This window comes from Dama dama, chromosome 8, assembly GCF_033118175.1.
Source record: "Dama dama isolate Ldn47 chromosome 8, ASM3311817v1, whole genome shotgun sequence".
Classification (NCBI taxonomy): domain Eukaryota; kingdom Metazoa; phylum Chordata; class Mammalia; order Artiodactyla; family Cervidae; genus Dama; species Dama dama.
In genome coordinates, this window is record NC_083688.1 from 45,304,386 (window position 1) to 45,318,481 (window position 14,096).

At 41.9% G+C, this 14,096-nt stretch overlaps 1 protein-coding gene across 6 annotated transcripts in view; it reads right to left on the reverse strand.

Moving 5' to 3' along the window:
• Nucleotides 1-14,096, reverse strand: part of SPATS2L (spermatogenesis associated serine rich 2 like) — a 184,297-nt gene that overhangs the window by 51,771 nt on the left and 118,430 nt on the right. For all 6 annotated transcript variants that reach the window (XM_061149046.1, XM_061149049.1, XM_061149048.1 and 3 more), the window contains 2 exons: nucleotides 11,185-11,234; nucleotides 8,460-8,706 (listed from right to left, as the gene is read on the reverse strand). In XM_061149046.1, coding sequence (XP_061005029.1) covers nucleotides 8,460-8,706; nucleotides 11,185-11,234 — 297 coding nt within the window. The remainder of the gene's footprint in view (nucleotides 1-8,459; nucleotides 8,707-11,184; nucleotides 11,235-14,096) is intronic.

The window sequence follows — 14,096 nt, forward strand, 5'->3', positions numbered from 1 at the left end:
TTATTATTATCCCCTACAGGAGCCAGCAGCCATGCAGAGGAGTTTCAGATGCACGCTCATGCCATGTTCCCTGACTCCCCCTCAGTGGCGATGGCTTTGAGCAGTTCCAGTTCATCTACACTCTCTGGCAATGGTGGGTTTCTTCTATAGAACAGCTCAGCCCAGGCCCTATGCCAAGATCTTTTGTCACCACAAGGCTGTGAGCATGTTCCTCTGTCAGTCATTGACTATCTACCGGAAGGACTGATGCTGAAGCTAGAGCTCCAAAACTTTGGCCACCGGATGCAAAGAGCCAACTCATTGGAAGAGACCCTGACGCTAGGCAAGATGGAGGGCAGGAGGAGAAGAGGACGACAGAGGATGAGATGGTTGGATGGTATCACCGACTCAACGGACAAGAGTTTGAGCAAACTCCGGGAGACAGTGCAGGACAGGGAAGCCTGGTGTGTTGCAGTCCATGGGGTTGCAAAGAGTCAGACATGACTGAGGACTGAACAAGAGCAAACAGCTGGTAGCCACACACCTTATTTGATGAGGACAGAGTCTAGTTTCAGACTAGGGGAATCTCCCAGTCCTACTTCCTTTATTGTCCTGCCTTCTTGGAAAGAGTAACTGTTCTCTCGACAAGCCTAGGCCCCTGTGAGTCCTCACTTACCCATGTAGTAGTTAGCCACCTCCGACTGTTTTAGTTATCAGTTCTTGCTACTATATTCCACCCATTCGAATAATCAGTGTGGCCTCTGTCTCCTGACTTAAACCTGACTGATGCACACAGCTCCTGTGTGGGACTAAGAGGTGCCCAGTATGGCTGAAGCAAGGAGCAAGAATCAACATTACCAGATCATGAGGCTGGAATGGGACACAGAGGCTGGAATATGCTGGGTCTATGGGCCAGAGTAAGACTTTTGGTCTTTATCTTTAAGAGTCCAAATATGTGTTATCTGAAGAGATTACAGGCTAGACAATGATTTAGAGGGGAACAGAATGAATGCCAGGTGATTAAGGAGTGGATTACTATAGCAGCAGAGACAAGAGAAGATGGTTTGGATGGGAATGTAGAGATCAAGACAGTGAGAAATGGATGGATGCCAGGAATATTTGAAAAAGAAAATCAATAGGACTTGGTGATCAATTGGATATCAGGGGAGAGGAAGATGTATTGACTGATGCCTAGATTTCTGACTTGCTTCAGGATGGATGGATGGTACACTAAGATCAGAAAGCTAAGACTGGGAAGGGAGATCAGGAGTTTGTTTTGAGCATGATGTTAGAGTGCTTTGAAATATCAAAGTGAAAATATCAAGTAGGAGTCTAAGTTCAGAGAGTAGCCTCAACTGGGATGAGGAGTATGTGAGCCAGCATACACAATCAAAGCTACAGCACGACTGAGATGATCTAAGAAGAGAGAGCTTTATGTGATGATCTAAGAAGAGAGAGCTTTATGTGAGAAAGGACTTGGGACTAACCCGGCCGTGATGAGCCTCAACAATTAACAGCCAGTTAGAGGAGAAGAACCCTCAAAGGAAACACAGAAGCAATGAAGATGGAGGGGAGAAATCAGGAAAAGTGTCAGGTCATAGATACCAAAGGGAAAAGACAAGATGGTTAAGGACAGAGTGGTCGATAGTCCTGCAAGGAAAAGGTAACATAAGGATTGGAAAAACATCTGCTAGATTCAATACGTGGAGGCCAATGGTAAACTCAGTGGGGGCAATTTCTTTGGAGTGATGGGACCTTAACAAATTGATAAGTGAGAGAGAGGTGAAGACATGGAGACAGTGAGTAAAGATAATTTTCTTAAGATATTATAGTGATGAAACCCCAAGAAAACCCTTTTCACATTACAATTATTGTATACCTTAATTTGCATTTTACATCATTCTTCTATCACTATATGACAGGGTAATTAACAGAAAATCAGAGGAGGCAATAACTTTGGAACAAAGACTTAAACAGACAGGTTTATTCTCTTCTGTAAAACTGGATCAGCTCAGATCAAGCTGGGAACTTTCTGACTGGAAACCAGTCTTTTAGTTTATATTGTCTTTACAAGGTCTTAAATGTCATTAACACCTTTAAAGGTTTCAGTTCAGTTCAGTTCAGTCGCTCAGTCATGTCTGACTCTTTGTGACCCCATGGACCGCAGCACGCCAGGCTTCCCTGTCCATCAGCAACTCCCGGAGTTTACCCAAACTCATGTCCACTGGGTCAGTGATGCCATCCAACCATCTCATCCTCTGTCGTCCCCTTCTCCTCCCGCCTTCAATCTTTCCCAGCAACAGGGTCTTTTCAAATGAGTCAGCTCTTCTCATCAGGTGGCCAAAGTTTTGGAGTTTCAGCTTCAGCATCAGTCCTTCCAATGAATATTCAGGACTGATTTCCTTTAGGATGGTCTGGGTGGATCTCCTTGCAGTCCAAGAAATTAATGGAAGGCATTTTATTCTTTGTAAGGAGTGCATTCCATTGAATTAAGTCTGTTTGTAACTGAAACCTTGTAACTAACAAGGTTTGAGTGGGAAGTTGGGAAGGTATCAGCTATTCAGAGATGAGATGGCTTGAATTTTTGCTGTAGGGATGCAGCAAAAGTAGTTTTCAAATGAGAAAGAGAAGGGACAGGGCTCTGGAGTTCACTCTACCCAGGTGACAGAAAAATACTGAGGGGTTTGATATATCCCGTGTCCTTGCGTCCCTACGTCCTACGCCTGTCTCCGTCTCCTGCTTTATCACACTCAGAGAAAGGAAGCAGGGGTCTAAGACACTGAGGACACGCTGGAAGGCGGCCTCTAATGTTACCTGAACGGTTCAGACACTGTGCTGCTAGACGCTGAGTGGCTGAACAACACTTAGCTACAGATGGTAGTTCACACTAAGGCATCAGATGCCAAAATAACAGAGTGAGAATAATGATAAATGTGCCTTACACTATATGCTTCAAAATGCCCGTTCACACGGCAGTACTAAATGTCAGCTATATACACTAGCAAAGTGCTATATCTCTAATTAAAAACCAGTGGTTACAACGCTACAAGGGCTTGAGCTAAAATAATCCTTAATTAAGGTTTAAATAAAACAGTGGCTGTTTAGACCAGGATAGGCTGATGTCAGAGAACGTGAACGGGGGCACCCTCAGCATCCACAGCTCCTCTTCACCCACTCACAGAGGGCCTTGTCTGAAGCTGCTACCCACACCCTTCTTCCTGCCCCCGTCTCTCTCCTACCTGCTGCCTTCACAACATTTACTATCATCCATAAGCATTTAAACTTCCCTGGTGGCTCAGATGGTAAAGAATCAGCCAGCAATGCAGGAGACCCAGGCACAATCCCTCGGTCAGAAGATCCTCTGGAGAAGGAAATGGCAACCCACTCCAGCATTCTTGCCTGGAGAATTCCAGGACAGAGGAGCCTGGCAGGCTGCAGTCCACAGGGTCACAAAGAGTTGGACACCACTGAGCGACTAACACTTTCACATAAACATTTTGGGGCATTCTGGTTTACTGTGCATCTCTTCTCCCCACTCCCCACCAAAGAACATAAACTCCAGGAAGGCAAAAACTTTTTTATTTTGTTTACTTCCTCTAGAAAAATTCTGGCACATGTTAGATGCTTAAGATATTTCCTAGATAGAGAAATAAATGACTTCAGGGTTTACTCTGTGCCAAATACTGTTCTTATCACTTTATCTCATTTACTCCTCATCACAATTGCAGAATATTTTGCAGGTGAGACACAGAAGGGTTAGCTTGTCCAGGGTCACACACCTAGTAAATAACGAGGCCAAGATTTGAATCCAAACACGTTTAATGCTAAAGCCCTGGTTTCTTAGCAATGATATTATGTTGCTTCCATCTGAGGGCTGGAATGGCTGAAATCCTGGAATATACACATTTGGCTTTTCTATTAAAGTTCTCGGCAAGCTGCTTTCTTCTTGTTGATCTTTTCTAATCCTCTGGTCCAATATAGGGTTTAGAAAAGCAGAGGAGATAATCTTGGAGCTAGGGCCAACAACAGCATTAAAAAATCTGCTTGGAAATCTTATAGGGAACCCAACACCACAAAAATACTGTAAAATGGTCTGTTGTTGTTTTCTTCTCTTTTATACGAAGCACAAATGAGGGACAGGCAGCCAACATTCTAAAATAACAGGACCCTTTTTCTCACAGTTGGTTCAGTTCACCTAGAGAATAAGAAAGCGGTTCTGTCCCAAAGGCACGCCACCCGCAGAATCTGCATGGCAAAGGTAAAACTCTGAGGCTGTCCCCGTTCTCCCACACGGGGCAGAAGCCCGGATGGTGGAGGTCAGTGAACACAGCATGGGGCCTTCTGTTAGAAACAAGTAACGGGCAACAGAAGAGCTGGCTTCCCGAGATGCTTTACAAGATGAGAGACTATAAAGGAAGCCTGCTGGGAAGAGGGGCTGAAGACAAGAAAAGCCCCGCCCCCAAGCTTATCTCAATGGAGCCAGTTGGTGGCCCACAGTCCCGCTCCTTTCCTATTGGGTGGAATTGTGTCCAGTGGGGGAAGGACCGCAGAGGAATCTGAATTCCTATTCTAGCCCACGCAGTGATAAGCATATAGACATTTCAGCAATCTGACCCTTAAGGAAAATAGAGCAGGAGCCACATTTGGGAAAAATGAAACCTAAGGTCATAGTGCACTTGAACCATTCAGATAGAGCCTTAGAAATAAAAGTGACCCTTGGCATTACTTCTGTGAAAATAAATCTTGATCTACTCCTTGTCTGACTTTGTACTTAGATGCAGATAATCTTGATTGGATTATGTAAAAGATCTAATTTGAGTGGTTATTAAAAATTCTGAAATACAGAAAAAACTACTCCAAGGCTTAAAAAAGTAATTTTGTACTAAGTTTAAATCAAACTCCCCAACTTCAGAGCTATACGCTGAAATGCAGCATTGTCCCACTCGACAGTACTATATTTACAGCCTGAAAGGATGATGCTTTTGGTGGCTATTTTTCATGTGGGAAGTCACACTAACACCCCGGAACCACCTGCACATATCTTAAAACTAACTTTTCCCCTACCAGCAAATGATCCTTTTTAAAACCTTTAGAAAGAGAGATCTTGAATGTCAAGGTGTTATAAAAGATAAAAAAACGCTTTCCACATGTTCACAGCCTGCTGCCCAACTGGGCATTCAGGACAAGTTTCCCCGAGCCAGTTTCATCACTGGAAAGCTTGATAAATGCTCCACCACCAGCAGACTGGAGATTTCTTTACGGCTCATACTTTGAACTCACTCAAGTACAGAATATCATTATCTGGTTTTGTTATGATTACTTTTCCCTAATTTTTCAATTATACATCTTTCAGGAGTTATGGAGCCTGTGGTTTTAGTAATAACTCTCTAATGCATGCATAAAATTGCATGGATTTGAGTCAGGCTTTTGCTAACCAGAGTTACCCCTGGGGCATTGATCTTCTCAGCTTCTTGACCCCAGTGGCCTTGGCTTACTCAGCTATACAGTGAGGGGATTAAGGGATCTTTCCCATCCTTCCCAGTTTCAAAAGTCTACTCAAAATGGGGTGCAGTAATACGCAAGACCTAACACTCATCTGTAAAACATTTAGCAGAGACCTCAGGATTTTTGAAAAATTGAACAAAGCATTTCAGAAGTCATTTGATAGTTTTGGCATCAACCTCCTGATGAATCTTCATTATCTTTGGGAAGAAGCTTAACTAGCTATAAACTCACTTTAAAATTTATGATCACAACAAGCTGCTGGTGAAGTTAATGGCCAGCCAGGAGAATTCTCTTCTTTTTGCAAAAATTTCTGATAACCTTCCACTGTCATCATTTATTCTTTAACAGAAAGATTTACATGAGTAATAGCTTTGTTTTATTAATTACTAACAAATAATACCGACATACCTTAAAGATTTCATGCTAAACTTACAAAACTGAAGGGATCTTGGGATGGTTCTTTGTGCAATAAAGTATTCTTTGCCAAAAGTTTCATGACAGAGTTCACAAAAGCCCCCTTGTACAGAGAACTCATCTGCTGGGTATTTAACTTTCAAGGCGGCTCTTCACTGTGAAGTGAAGCGCTTCAATATTGCATTTGCTCTAATGTCATATACTTGATAGAGTTACTGAAATTGTTTTAGGAAGCAGGTATAAATTATAAGTAAATGAACAAATATATGTGCTGGGCTTTTAATGTATGATTGATATCACAACATCAACCTGAGTAATTAGATTTTGAAAGTAATTTGTGTGAAAGCAATCACAGGCAAAGTTGGGAATGTGCCATTCAATTATTTAATTTCTTTCTCTTGCTCCGACCATAAATCAAAACATTCTCAAAATTGTAGGCAGAGGAAAAGCTGAATTAAAAGATTACTGGAACATCCAGATTCTAAAGAGAAATAGGTTATTTTTGTTGTTTGTTGTAAGATATCAATGTGTAGTAAGGGTTTTCTGAATTACAGCAGTATTAATAGTGTTGTTAGGTAATGTTTATGGAAGAAAATTAGAGCTTTGTGAGCAATTAGAAAACTTCTTAATGTGTCACACAGTGTCAGTTACTTCATGCTTCCTCATGGTAATCCCTGATTCAGAACAGGTTACCATGTGATTTTCTGTTTGCACCTCTCTCTTCTGCTCGACTAAACTCTCCCTGTAGGCTGTTGTTCAGTTGCTAAGTCATGTCCGACTCTTCGTGACCCAAGGACTGCAGCACGCCAGGCCTCCCTGTCCTTCACTATCTCCCAGAGTTTGCTCAAACTCACGTCCATTGAGTCAGTGATGCCATCCAACCATCTCATCCTCTGTGCCCCCTTCTCCTCCCGCCCTCAATCTTTTCCAGCATCAGGGTTTTTCCAGTTTTAGTCAGCTCTTCACATCAGGTGGCCAAAGTACTGAAGCTTCAGCTTCAGCATCAGTCCTTCCAATAAATATTCAGGATTAATTTCCCTTAGGATCGACTGATTTGATCTGCCTACAATCCAAGGGACTCTCAAAGTCTTCTCCAACACTATAGTTCGGAAGCATCAATTCTTCGGTACTCAGCCTTCTTTATGGTCCAACTGTCCCATCCATACATGACTACTGGAAAAACCATAGCTTTGACTATACGAATCTTTGTCTGAAAAATGATGTCTCTGCTTTTTAAGCCCCTGTCTTATTCATCTTTGGTATATTTTAGGAGGTGTTTTGAAAAACTTTAAAAATTTATCTAAATAATTTTGTATGGGTGGGTGTTGGGAGCAGGATGTTAGATGACCCACAATCACAGGAATCCCACACAATGAAGAACTGCCCAGTGAACTGAACTTTCTCATATCTTCCCAGACACGTGACATATAAACTCAAAGTATTTTTTGTACAGTTTTCCTATGGATTTCCAAGATTTACTCGGACTTCCAGGGTTCAACTACTGTATACATTAAGAGCAAACTGCACTTTCTGGTGTTTATAACTTTACCAAGAGTTTTTCACCATTTGGAAAATTCCATGGCTAACCACAAGGGCAGTCACAGTATTTGAAAGGATAATCAGCAACTGTCAGTCTGCATTTGTAGCAGCTGCTTTCCCAGTGACCCCACGTCTACATTAAAATATACTTATTTAGTTTTTACTTCACATGTCGAATATAAAGAAGCAGTATTCATGTTATCCAGTTGACCACTGTCTCCCTTCGTATAAGTGTAAAGCGATTCATGATAAGTGGGTATGAACATCTGACCATTTTATTAAGCCTTCTATTTTAGCTATTCTGAACTTCTTATATTTTTATATTATTGATGTTCTGTTTCTAGGTAGATTTATATTATCTATGAATTTTACTTTAGGATTTGACATAAAAATGGAGCTTTGGGCCGAATAGTATTAAAGATCACAGGTCTAGTGGAACCCTGTACAGTTGCCATATTTTACAGAAAGGAAATGGGACACTAGAGATGAAATGATGCCCTTAAGGTCATACGGTTGATTAAGAGGCAGCCTGTTGTTGAGTAATGAATATATAGCTGTAGCACAAATAAAGAATATTCCAGATTCTAACACCCTGGAAGATTATATTCTATCGCACGATATAAAATACCAGGAGATAAAATAATTTGGTCTACCCTTTAATAACATTTCCTTTGGTCACCAATTATCCCTCCCTTATCCCAGCCAAAGTGTCTTTAGAAAGAAAATTTCTTTAAGCTGGAATTTCTATTTTCCTGATGATTCCAATAGAGACTAGAACTATACTTTTTAGATTAAACAAGTCCTCTGACTTTTGCGGGGCTGGATTGGACATGTCTTCTCTGGTCCTGTTGCTTTCCTCCCAGCCCCTACCATCCTGCCTGAAGACCGTTTGAATCTACGGACAATGTTGCAGGACAATCTTTTCCTTTCAACAACAACAGTCTCAGTGACTGTCCCAGCGGGTCCCCTACCACCCTTTTCTTCTATGTCTTCCTAAGCAACTTTACTTAAGAATAACTGACCTGTGACCCCACGGAGTGCCTTTGAAGGTTCCTCGAGTATTGAGATCTTTTTCTCACGAGGGGGAAGGGCTGGTTTTTCACTGGCAGAATCAGTGGACGAGCTGTCCTTCTCACAGCCGTTGATGTGGCCATTTTGTATCTGGGGCGGTGGTGGCTGCATGGACCCTGCCTCGGGCCTCTCTGCCTTGTCTTTAGCATCTTTGTTGCCTTGATGCTGCTTGGACTTGCTTCGTTTTCTCTTATTGTTCTAGAATGAGAAACAAATGAGAAATGAATATTATGCAGCTCACAAGCACCTTGAAATAGAATGTGAACCCGAGAAAGCAAAATAAGATACGCTATCCTTTTGGGTTTTTTTTTGTTTTCTGACTCTTCAAATAAAATGGGTGAAAAGACCGATGTCTTTATTAACCACCCAAGTTACTATAAATATCTTCTTCCCCACAATGAGTTGTGTAAACTTTTACCTCATAAACATAGAAAACAAAAAGTTTCCTTTACAAGCAAAACACAGCAGGAAATGGCTTAAAATAGCTATCATTTGAGCAAATTGAGGGCCTATGTATCTGAATGGTCATAGAGTAAAAAATCTCATGGATACTACCCTGGAGGAACTTGAATTCAGCTACTGTGCTATTGGAGGAGAGCTCTCATTCCTTACAGAGACCTTGGTGGGAGGGAGGGCAGGGAGGACTCTGAGGTCTGCTCCTCTGGGGAGGAGGGAAACTTGAGGGGGAGGGTGGGAACAGGAGAGGCCGGCACCTCCTTGCAAAATGAGGGGGTGGAGTCAAATCCCCACAGTCCAGGTTGGGTCTTTGAAAAGGCACCCTCCAACCAGGCCACCCCTGGACTGCTGCCACCCTGTCCAGGAAGTCCCAGAATCAAGCATTGCCAAACCAATGTGGGTCCACCTGAATTCTGTGCTGCTGGAATACCTGGCTGCGAGCTCAACAGCACTGTAAGACTTTTCTTACATTTAGCTCAGAATAACACAGCCATTTATTTTATTTCATTTTTTATTTATATCTTTTAGTAATTTAATTAATTTATTTATTGGCCACATCTTGCAGTACATAGGATCTTAGTTCCCTGAAGAAGGATTGAACCTGTGCCCCTTGCAGTGGAAGTGTGGAGTTTTCACCATTGAACCACCAGGAAAGTCCCTACCCCGAATTTTAGATAATTGAAATTTTTTAGACCTTGGTACAGGCCTCAGCCAATGAGAACAGACAAGGGACCTGTCAGGACAGACCCCGGGCTGCCTGCGGCATCGGTGTCCCACCAGCTAAACATCAGTCCGGCTTTGTTCTGCAACATGTTTGGAAAAGAAATAAGAAGAAACAATTTTCTCTTGATTCTCCTCCCCATTCCCTTTCTTTTCCTTCGAAACCACAAGCATGTCTCTGCCGAAGAGCTCCTCCAGGGGAGAGAAGTGCAATGACTAGGTGAAGGGAAGGCCCAGGGGCACCTATTCCCGCAGAAGCCCTGAGTCTCCCAGGCTGGGGAGACCATCTTCCCACTGAACCTCTAAGAAGAAGGCTTGGTAATGAGTTGGGCCTGCAGCTGCCATCTGCTCTGTTTTTCCACATCAGAGAAATTTAAAACCCAAGCCACACATCTAAATTTCTCCACGTAAGTATAAATACTGCCTTTCAATCACTTGCAAATAGTCTTCATTTCACACAGAAGTCTGGGAAGCTATGATTAAAGATAAGCAGACATTGTCAAAGATGGTGGCATACAAAGGTTGAACAAAAAACCTCGTAATTCTCCCTATTCTCCATGAAGCTAGGAGGAGAAAAAGGAGGAAAGGATCATTCCAGTAATTTCAGTAATCTTGGGAATTTATGAAATCAATGCTGCTTTCATGTGTGTGTTTGTTAAAACCTAGTCCTCGGGCCAGTGATCTTCCCTCAGGGGGACGAGTATACACTGGGATCCCCTTGGGGAAGTTACTTTGGAAAGAGGAGCAGCCTTTTTGTCAAAGTCAGGAAGCTGATGACAGGCCTAGAACAAGAAGCTGCAGCTCAGAGGAGCCAGTGAGCACCCAGCAACGCCCACAAGACCAGGAAGGCCAGTGTGTGCATAGCACGTGTGCCCAGAGGTCGGGACGCTGCGACTACGCAAGAAAGCAGAGTGACTTGTATGCGGCAGCTGAAAATCTCCCCTCTGCTCACAAGGAGCAGTCAGTCTGCCAGGGTTCGAAAGAAAGGAAAACAGGCCCCTTACTTACTATGGCTTTAAGGCACGGCCTTTTTCTCTTCCTTTATTAAAAATCTAGCTTATTAGAACTCAGGAAGAATGTTTCTCGGGGCAGCCCTGGACCGATTCTCTCGGCTGGAAAAACATGTGAAAATATATTTAGAGCTTTTCAAGTATCTTTAAAAAGCTTCTTAATGTTTTCCTTTGTGCTGTGGGATACGTTCAGGCAAGTTAACATCTAGAATCCTTTGAATTCTCTGGTTGGGCTTGCCTTAATACTTAAAAAGAAAAACTCTGGGACTTCTGAAGCACACCTGGTGATTGAAAACACTTGAACAGAAAACAAGGGCATTAGGAGGGAGGGCGGCTTGTAATTTAAGAGAGTCATGAATCCGGAAGCTTCCTGGGTGTACATATTAACATATTTGAAAGAAGCACAAAATTGGCACCCTTGTTAAAATGATAACAACCATGAAGGTTCTGATGGAAGATGTTACTAATTTACAATCCATATCAATCTTACCTTCTTTTTTCCTGTCATATTCCATTCTTTTAGAACTTGAATTGCACTGCCTAGACAAAGACAAAGAATCTTCAACATGTATTCACATAATAAAACACCACACAAAATTCATCTCTGTCTTTCCATCCTGGTAGCGATTTTTTTTTTTTTCTGGCTTTTTCATTTGTTTTGATACATCCTACCTTAATAAAAATGCCAGTTTCATTTTTTATTTCCAGATTTTCATTTAATTCACTGCATGATCTTGGTTTTATCGAAATATTAAGCCCCACTACATGAAGCTTACTTTGTTTTATCATTATGTTGTCTTAGAGAAAATGAAATATATCTTGAGAATTTTCTGATAGCTTCATTGCCATAGGTAGAATTAAAATTATTCTGTTTTATATATGAATCAAAACACCTATAATCTTCTGGCCAAACATGGGATTTTGAATATTATTAACCATGTGCATCCTAACTTTTTGTTTGGCTATTTCTGCTCATTTTCTGCCTTTACTCATTATGTTCACAACCTGCAGGGTAACAAGAAGGACAGATGATCTGATGTTAGTTTTGCTCATGTCACTGTGGATAAGGACAGAATGCAGTCTTTGCAAGGTTCCACTTTGAAACAAAAGAAGCTCATTAAATAACAAGTTGAGTCCCAGGTTCTGCAATTCTCTTCATGTGCATATGGGGCATCGGGCAGATGCAGAGGAAAAGTCTAACTTGATTAAATTAGAAAATATTTTAAAAGACATGCTTAACCAGCGGTCAGCTACAATAAGTATCTTCATATAGTCTAAGTTTCTTCACTCACTCCAAGGTGCTAGTGGTAAAGAACCCACTTGCTAATGCAGGAGATGTTAGAGACTTGGGTTCAATCCCTGGGTCAGGGAGATCTCCTGGAGGAGGGCATGGCAACCCACTCCAGTATTCTTGCCTGGAGAATCCCCCGGACAGAGGAGCTTGGTGGGCTAGTTTATAGCGTCACAAAGAGTCAGACACGGCTGAAGCGACTTAGCGTGCACTCACTCGCTCACTCACTCCAAACTGCTGGGGGTAATTTCAACAAGTTATTGGTAATGAGTAGACCGGTTGTTCTTATTTAAGTAGGTATTTCTAAAGAGTAGCTCTTAAATGTATTCTTTCAACAATTTTAAGCATTCTCGTACAATTTCATTATACTAATAGTTCTCCACAATGAGTGTGTTGGCTAAACAAAGATAAACTTCAGGCTAGTCTTTATAACAAATTTCAAATTAGTAGGGCCCCAATTATTGAGTCTACTGTCACTGTTAGATAAGCAGAAGGCCATATTGCTTTGACTAATGTTTAAGAAGACTAATTATTCCTATCCATTCAGAGTTTCCAATTCAATGCCCCTCGAAGGCTTTTTGCGTTACATGTACTTGAAATAGTAAGACTGCATTTAAAAGTAAGCTATAATTCAGACTTTTTATTAACTAGGCTGATCTTTTTCTAATTTGCCCAGAGAATGAATGTTTCCCAGTATTTTCCTTTCAAAGAACTTTAGGAAGTCACTTTCACTAGGTTACTTCCTAAGTCACACCCGTGGCTAAGAATTATTAGGGTAGTTCTTACTTATAGCTCAACTTCAGTATTCCAAATAAAATAAAATTAAAAAATGTTAAAGACTCTTCTTTTAAATCAGAGGAAGGAGGTGAGTTGTTTACCACTTTCAACTGTAATATTCAATTATTCCTCTAATTTTTATATTTGGACATAAATTCGATTTGCCATTTGGACCATGAGCTTTTAGAGGGTAATTCTGAAGAACCTGTGTTTACAGACAATTTTGAAACTGTTATTATTAAACTTTATTATACCAAAACTTCTTGGAGTTTTTTTTTTAAATATACATAATTTAATTTATCTATTTATTTTTGGCTGCCCTGGGTCTTCGTTGCCTCAGGGACTTTTCTCCAGTTGCAGCCAGTGGGGGCTCCTCCCCAGTTGCGGCGTGCAGGCTCCTCAATGCGGTGGCTCCAGGGCTCGGGGACTTCAGTAGCTGCAGCTCGCGGGCTCGGGCTCCGGAGCGCCCATTCCCCGGCTCTGGGGTGCAGGCTCAACAGTGGTGGCCCAGGGGTGGAGTTGCTCCAGGGCACGTGGGATCTTCCTGGATCAGGGATCGAATTCGTGTCTCCTGCATTGGCAGGAGGATTCCTGACCAGTGAGCCACCGGGGAAGTCCTGTTGGGAGCTTTTTAAGCCACTCAGAACGTGTGTTTTAACGTGCCTCAGAAGTGATTCCTAATGACTATTTTTGATTTTCAGTGGCCTTTAAACATGTTTTCCTATTGACCCCCATCCAAAATGATATCTCAGCAATCGATGAGTTTTTTAAAATGAGACCTTAATCCTGACAAGGTGAAAATTTCAAGAACAAGCATGGTGCTCTATTTAAATACAATCGGATTTGATGACAGTTCATCAGTTACTGAGCATCTGTGCATCTCATCAGGGTCACTTTGTAATAAAAACTTTCAGGATGGAGAATGTGGGGGCCTCACTCCAACTGAGGGTGGGGAGGCATGGGGATAGTAACCTGTTTCCTTTCCTAGAACTTTTTTACACGTGAGTGATGCTGGCAAACGAAACTGAAAAGACAGTTTATCTGAGCCAGGCTGTGCACCTCTCAATTTTTCGTGTGAGACAAATTGCACCAAATGTTGCAAAGCTGGATTAGCATCCCATTCTCTGTATTTCTTATGAATAAAGATTCCATATATGTTCATACATGAAGCAGGAAAAATAGTCAGAAAAGTTACGCACTGTGAGTCTCCTTGCAGGTCTATTATGAACCATGTGTGCTAAGTCACTTTAGTCGTGTCTGACTCTTTGCGACCCCGTAGACTGTAGCCCACCAGGCTCCCATGTCCGTGGGATTCTCCAAGCAAGAATACTGGA